The sequence below is a fragment of the Nansenia antarctica genome (genome assembly GCF_963989245.1).
Source record: "Nansenia antarctica genome assembly, chromosome: 3".
Classification (NCBI taxonomy): Eukaryota; Metazoa; Chordata; class Actinopteri; order Argentiniformes; family Microstomatidae; genus Nansenia; species Nansenia antarctica.
The window spans coordinates 71,614,066-71,621,565 of NC_137688.1; the positions used below are offsets into that span (position 1 = coordinate 71,614,066).

The 7,500-nt window shown below is 48.2% G+C and overlaps 1 protein-coding gene across 1 annotated transcript in view; it reads left to right on the forward strand.

Annotated features, from left to right (window-relative positions):
* Positions 1 to 7,500, forward strand: part of gripap1 (GRIP1 associated protein 1) — a gene marked incomplete at its 3' end in the record, with an annotated part of 61,281 nt that overhangs the window by 5,680 nt on the left and 48,101 nt on the right. The window contains exons 6-14 of the mRNA XM_080527518.1: positions 231 to 513; positions 630 to 1,157; positions 1,286 to 1,933; positions 2,115 to 2,284; positions 3,813 to 3,861; positions 5,036 to 5,109; positions 6,103 to 6,150; positions 6,980 to 7,011; positions 7,300 to 7,347. Coding sequence (XP_080383644.1) covers positions 231 to 513; positions 630 to 1,157; positions 1,286 to 1,933; positions 2,115 to 2,284; positions 3,813 to 3,861; positions 5,036 to 5,109; positions 6,103 to 6,150; positions 6,980 to 7,011; positions 7,300 to 7,347 — 1,880 coding nt within the window. The remainder of the gene's footprint in view (positions 1 to 230; positions 514 to 629; positions 1,158 to 1,285; positions 1,934 to 2,114; positions 2,285 to 3,812; positions 3,862 to 5,035; positions 5,110 to 6,102; positions 6,151 to 6,979; positions 7,012 to 7,299; positions 7,348 to 7,500) is intronic.

The following is a 7,500-nucleotide window of genomic DNA, read 5'->3' on the forward strand; positions in this document are numbered from 1 at the left end:
TTTGTTGTAAGTCGCTTTGGATGAAGGCGTCTGCTAAATGGCATCTCTCTCTCTCTCTCTCTGTCTCTCTGTCTCTCTGTCTCTGTCTCTCTCTCTCTCTCTCTCTCTCTCTCTCTCTCTCTCTCTCTCTCTCTCTCTCTCTCTCTCTCTCATATATATATATATATATGTGTATTGATAGTCTGTATTGACAGCATCATCTTGTGGTTGTGGTTGTGGTTGGGGTTCAGCTCTGTACTCAGATCGAGCAGCTGGAGCAGGAGAACGCCGGCCTGAAGCATGCTGGGAAGGCCCCTGGCCCCGCCTCCTCCTCCTGCACCTCCTCCTCCTGCACCTCCTCCTCCTCCAGCGCCTCCTCCTCCGGCCCCGTGGACGCAGAGCTGCTTCGCCTGCAGACGGAGAACGCTGCCCTGCAGAAACACATGACAGGTGAGGTGACAGAGATGACAGGTGAGGTGACAGAGATGACAGGTGAGGTGACAGAGATGACAGGTGAGGTGACAGAGATGACAGGTGAGGTGACAGAGATGACATAGATGAGGTGACAGAGATGACAGGTGAGGTGACAGAGATGACATAGATGACAGGTGAGGTGACAGAGATGACAGGTGAGGTGACAGGGATGACAGGTGAGGTGACAGAGATGACAGGTGAGGTGACAGAGATGACAGGTGAGGTGACAGGTGAGGTGACAGAGATGACAGGTGAGGTGACAGGTGAGGTGACAGGTGAGGTGACAGAGATGACAGGTGAGGTGACAGGTGAGGTGACAGAGATGACAGGTGAGGTGACAGGTGAGGTGACAGAGATGACAGGTGAGGTGACAGGTGAGGTGACAGAGATGACAGGTGAGGTGACAGAAATGACAGGTGAGGTGACAGAGATGACAGGTGAGGTGACAGGTGAGGTGACAGGTGAGGTGACAGAGATGACAGGTGAGGTGACAGAGGTGACAGGTGAGGTGACAGAGATGACAGGTGAGGTGACAGGTGAGGTGACAGAGATGACAGGTGAGGTGACAGAGATGACAGGTGAGGTGACAGGGATGACAGGTGAGGTGACAGAGATGACAGGTGAGGTGACAGAGATGAACGGTGAGATGACAGAGATGACAGGTGAGGTGACAGAGATGACAGGTGAGGTGACAGAGATGACAGGTGAGGTGACAGGTGAGGTGACAGATGACAGGTGAGGTGACAGAGATGACAGGTGAGGTGACAGGTGAGGTGACAGGTGAGGTGATAGAGATGACAGGTGAGGTGACAGGTGAGGTGACAGATGACAGGTGAGGTGACAGAGATGACAGGTGAGGTGACAGGTGAGATGACAGGTGAGGTGACAGAGATGACAGGTGAGGTGACAGGTGAGGTGACAGGTAAGGTGACAGAGATGACAGGTGAGGTGACAGAGATGACAGGTGAGGTGACAGGTGAGGTGACAGAGATGACAGGTGAGGTGACAGGTGAGGTGACAGGGATGACAGGTGAGGTGACAGGGATGACAGGTGAGGTGACAGAGATGACAGGTGAGGTGACAGAGATGACAGGTGAGGTGACAGGTGAGGTGACAGAGATGACAGGTGAGGTGACAGGGATGACAGGTGAGGTGACAGGTGAGGTGACAGAGATGATAGGTGAGGTGACAGGTGAGGTGACAGGGATGACAGGTGAGGTGACAGGTGAGGTGACAGAGATGACAGGTGAGGTGACAGAGATGACAGGTGAGGTGACAGGTGAGGTGACAGGGATGACAGGTGAGGTGACAGGTGAGGTGACAGAGATGACAGGTGAGGTGACAGAGATGACAGGTGAGGTGACAGAGATGACAGGTGAGGTGACAGAGATGACAGGTGAGGTGACAGAGATGACAGGTGAGGTGACAGAGATGATAGGTGAGGTGACAGAGATGATAGGTGAGGTGACAGGGCTGACAGGTGAGGTGACAGAGATGACAAGTGAGGTGACAGGTCAGTATGTAGCCTAGCCCAAACCTCTCCTCTGGGACCCCCAGCCGCTCCACATATTTGATCTGTTCCACCACCAGCACACCTGATTCAACTAATCAAGTACAAAGATGTGTAGCCTAATGACCTAATGACCCTCTGCCCCCCCCAGCCCTGCAGGAGCGCTGTGACAGGGAGCTGAGGAGCCCCCGGGGGGGCGGAGCCACAGACGGCCCGGGAACCAATGGGGTGCAGGGTGCCTCTGATGATGTCACCGACGGACCAGAGGACGCCACCTCCACCGCTAACGCTAACGCTAACACCACCCACAGACTGGAACAGGTGACAGTCCACCATGTCATTAGCATGTCATTAGAATGCGTTACCATGTCATTACCATGTCATTATTACACCAAGTCATGTTTGGTGTATTAGTTTGTTAGCTGAAATCCACAGCACAGAACCGTGGGGGGTATTCCATCAATGTCGTTAAAGGAAAATCCAGGATTATTTTGGATAACTCTCGCGAGACTTATCAGATAACGTTGATGGAACGATGGAACCCCCCTGGACAGACATGATGAGACATCTAGGGGGGTGTTCCATCAGCCTGGATCTCCCTTTATTTCTTATTTCATACAAACTATTTTGAGGATTATCTCTGGCCCTGAGAACACCATACATTTAGTTATAGTATCATCATAGCATCATCTTGTTGTGTGTGTGTGTGTGTGTGTGTGTGTGTGTGTGTGTGTGTGTGTGTGAGGATTATCTCTGGCCCTGAGAACACCATACATTTAGTTATAGTATCATCATAGCATCATCTTGTTGTGTGTGTGTGTGTGTGTGTGTGAGAGTGTGTGTGTGTGTGTGTGTGTGATAACTCTCGCGAGACTTATCAGATAACGTTGATGGAACACCCCCCTGGACAGACATGATGAGACATCTAGGGTGGTGTTCCATCAGTCTCAAGAAACGTATCAAAATAAGCCTGGACTGTCCTTTAGCAACGTGTTGGAATACCCCCTTGGAGTAGTAGTAATAATAATCATATTTATTACATTTATAAAGTGCATTAAGAATAAGAATTAATAAGTTCATTATACAAAAATACATTGCTTTGCTCAGTATTATTGTATGTATTATATTACTGTTATATAGTGTGTTTCTGTGTGTTATATAGCGTGTTTCTGTCTGTTATATAGCGTGTTTCTGTCTGTTATATAGCGTGTTTCTGTCTGTTATATAGCGTGTTTGTGTCTGTTATATAGCGTGTTTCTGTCTGTTATATAGCGTGTTTGTGTCTGTTATATAGCGTGTTTGTGTCTGTTATATAGCGTGTTTCTGTCTGTTATATAGCGTGTTTGTGTCTGTTATATAGCGTGTTTCTGTCTGTTATATAGCGTGTTTGTGTCTGTTATATAGCGTGTTTGTGTCTGTTATATAGCGTGTTTCTCTCTGTTATATAGCGTGTTTCTGTCTGTTATATAGCGTGTTTCTGTCTGTTATAATATAGAGTGTTTATGTTATAATATAGCGTGTGTCTGGTATAATATAGAGTGTTTATGTTGTAATATAGCGTGTTTGTGTTATAATGTAGCGTGTTTCTGCGTCCTATCAGATGACTCAGACTCTGTTTGGGTTAAGGCTAAATTATTCATGCAGCAGTTTGGTTTTTGTGTCAATCTGTTCCCTAATTACAAGATTACAGTTGACAAATCATCCCATAATTAGATTCAACTTTTAAATTATGAATGCAACATGACTTCAAGTTGTTCTTTTTTTTCTTCCTTTCTCCCTTCTCTCTCTCCCCCCCCCTCTCTCCCTCCCTCTCCCTCTCCCCCCCCCCCCCCCCCCTCTCTCCCTCCAGCCCGAGGCGCAGTGTGTGAAGCTGGAACAGAGAGTGAGCGCGCTATCTGGTGAGTAGCTAGGGCTAGGCCTATGGTTAGGGTTAGGCCTATGGCTAGGGTTAGGGTCAGGGTTAGGCCTATGGCTAGGGTTAGGGCTAGGCCTATGGTTAGGGTTAGGGTTAGGCCTATGGCTAGGGTTAGGGCTAGGCCTATGGTTAGTGCTAGGCCTATGTCTAGGGTTAGGCCTATGGTTAGGGCTAGGCCTATGGCTAGGGTTAGGCCTATGGTTATGGCTAGGGCTAGGGTCAGAGTCAGGGTTCGAGCTAGGCCTATGGTTAGGCCTATGGTTAGGGCTAGTGTTAGGGTCAGGGCTAGGGTTGGAGTCAGGGTTAGGGCTAGGCCTATGATTAGGCCTATGGTTAGGGCTAGGGTTAGGGTTAGGGCTAGGGCTAGGGTTAGGGCTAGGGTTCGGCATAAAACGCATAAAAGATGATGATCATGTTGTAGCCAATCAAAGTGTTGTTGCTAGGTAAACACCACCTAGGTGGAACGGTTTGGCAGTCGGGGGGTTAACACCTACCTGGGGAAAAGGGAAGAAGACTTCCGTTATCACCTAGGAAACCTGTCGCTCTGCTTCTTACATTCCCCTCAGACACGGGTGTTGTTGTTGTTGTTGCTGTTACAACATTCTAATAGATAGACTAAAAACCTGGGTAGGACGTTCGGGCACTGCTCTAAACTGGTTTAAATACTACCTACAATGTCTCCATTGGCAACTTTGTGTCCGACCATATTAAAATGACGTGAGGTTCCCCAAGGATCAATCCTTGGCCCTCTCTTATTCTATCTCTACACGTGTAGGAGTAGGAATATTCACAAAGGAAGCAGAGCGTTTGGCTTTGAAGGTTGGGTCAGAGCTCTGAGCTGGCCCTGGGGGGTGTTCCCTCAACGTCGCTAAAGGAAAATCCAGGCTTATTTTTGTGATAAATCTCACGAAACGTATACAAAATAAGACCAGATTTTTACTTTAAGCAACATTGTTGGAACACCCCCCTGGAGCGCGTTGCATTGTGTGACTGAGCTGCAGCAGCATTGCTGCGTTGCTGCGTCTCTGTCTGAGCTGCGGCGTTGGCTGCGTTGTTGTTGCGTGTGCTGCTGTGCCCCCCAGGAGTAGCGGGGGTAGTTAAGCAGAGTGCTGCTAGCTGGTCCTCTCTGTGTTCTCTAACCCCCTGCTTTGGGCCAGAGGTGGACCTGCCGCTGCCCACGGAGCAGCAGGAGGAGAGGCGGCTGCTGACGGAGCAGATCTCAGCCCTGGAGGTGGGTACCGAACCTATATACTACTACCTACTATACTATAGGTGCTCAGTGTTTCCCCTAGGTTTGCTGCCTTGGGGGGGTGGCATGGACCGTGGCATGGACCCCCCCCCCCCCCCCCTGGGGGTAAGACCCTGCGACATACCAGCGTCATGTCCAGGGGGTGTACTTGTACATCAAGCCGCCTCACGCTACGGAAACAGGAGATAGGCTCCTGCCCCCTAAGGGCCGTTAGGCTCCAGAACCATCGGTTCACAAGGCTACTTATGTGGTCTTGACTACCTGTCCACTTTCTCACCTGGTTCTTGCTGTCTCTCTCTCTGGTGTGCTGACACCATCCTGCTCTCTCTCCTTCTCTCCCTCTCTATCTCTATCCTCCTCTCCCTCTTTTGCTGTGAACCAAAAGGCAAACATAACAACAGAGTATTTCTAATATAATAAGAGGTATAAATTGATCCATATCAATTAATAACATAATTATAATTGATTTTGGATTGCTGTGGGCAATGCAGTCAGATAAAGTCATTTTGACATTACTCTCTCACCTGGAAAAAAGATAATGTCCAACTATAAAAAAACAGACATTTCCAATGCTTCAATCCACTGTCCATGTACTGTAAATATGCCTTTATGGTATTACCATGAAGCCCAATTCTAGCAGAATAAGAAAGATTGTATATCTACTTTAACTAAAATAATAAAGTCAAGTGCATCCAGTTAGCTCTTTAGCTGGCAAGTGTGCAGCAGACTAGCTCATCTCATCACCTCTGAGCTAGCTAGCCTATAACCTGTTATAGATCTGTTATAGGTTTGTTTTTCTACTTTATTTCTACTCGTTATTATTTTTCTTTTTTTTTCTTTGCCCGTTTCATAGAGTGTGTGCGTGTGTGTGTGTGTGCGTGTGTGCGTGCGTGCGTGTGCGCGTGTCTGTGTGTGTGTGTGTGTGTGTGTGTGTGTGTGTGTGTCTTGTAGTCTGACACCTGTCTCCTCCCTCAGGTCTCCAAACAGGCCGAGGTCACCAAACTACAGGAAGAGCTCACTAAGGTAACTATCACTAGGGTTACTGTAACTAAGGTAACTATCACTAGGGTTACTGTAACTAAGGTAACTATCACTAGGGTTACTGTAACTAAGGTAACTATCACTAGGGTTACTGTAACTAAGGTAACTATCACTAGGGTTACTGTAACTAAGGTAACTATGGTTACTGTAACTAAGGTAACTATCACTAGTAACTAAGGCAACTATCACTAGGGTTACTGTAACCAAGGTAACTATGGTTACTGTAACTAAGGTAACTATCACTAGGGTTACTGTAACTAAGGTAACTATGGTTACTGTAACTAAGGTAACTATCACTAGGGTTACTGTAACTAAGGTAACTATCACTAGGGTTACTGTAACTAAGGTAACTATCACTAGTAACTACTGTAACTAAGGTAACTATGGTTACTGTAACTAAGGTAACTATCACTAGGGTTACTGTAACTAAGGTAACTATGGTTACTGTAACTAAGGTAACTATCACTAGGGTTACTGTAGGGTTACTGTAACTAAGGTAACTATCACTAGGGTTACTGTAACTATGGTAACTATCACTAGGGTTACTGTAACTAAGGTAACTTTCAGGACCAAGATCGATGAGATCCACTAGGGTTAGTTTAACTATGGTTACCGTCACCAATACTGACCCTGTCTCTCTGTCTGTCTGCCTGTCTGCCTGTCTGCCTGTCTGTCTGCCTGTCTGCCTGTCTGTCTGTCTGTCTGTCTGACTGTCTGCCTGCCTGTCTGTCTGACTGTCTGACTGTCTGTCTGCCTGTCTGTCTGTCTGTCTGTCTGTCTGTCTGTCTGTCTCTTTATCTGTGTCCTCCAGGTCTCTGATAAGTTGAAGAAGAAGCAGGAAAGGTAATCGGAGGACGGGCTGGGGGAGGTAGAGGCTGGGGGAGGTAGAGGCTGGGGGAGGTAGAGGCTGGAGGAGGTAGAGGCTGGTGGAGGTAGAGGCTGGTGGAGGTAGAGGCTGGGGGAGGTAGAGGCTGGGGGAGGTAGAGGCTGGTGGAGGTAGAGGCTGGTGGAGGCTGGGGGTGCTAGAGGCTGGGGGCGGTGGACATCGGAGGACGGCTCATTGTAATAGATTAGAAGCTCCGTCTCACCACGAGGTTCTCTCTCACAGTCTCTCTTCTGATTGGTTCACAGCTTCCTGCGTCTGCAGGGCGAGAAAGAAGCTCTTTACAACGACAGCAGGTACGGTGGGGGGGTAGGGGTGGGGGGGATGTGGAGGGTGGCTGTGAGAGGGGGGCTTTTGGGCACTGCCCTAAACTGGTTTAGACCCTACCTACAGGACAGAAGCTACTATGTCTCCATTGGCAACTTTGTGTCTGACCAAATTAAAATGAC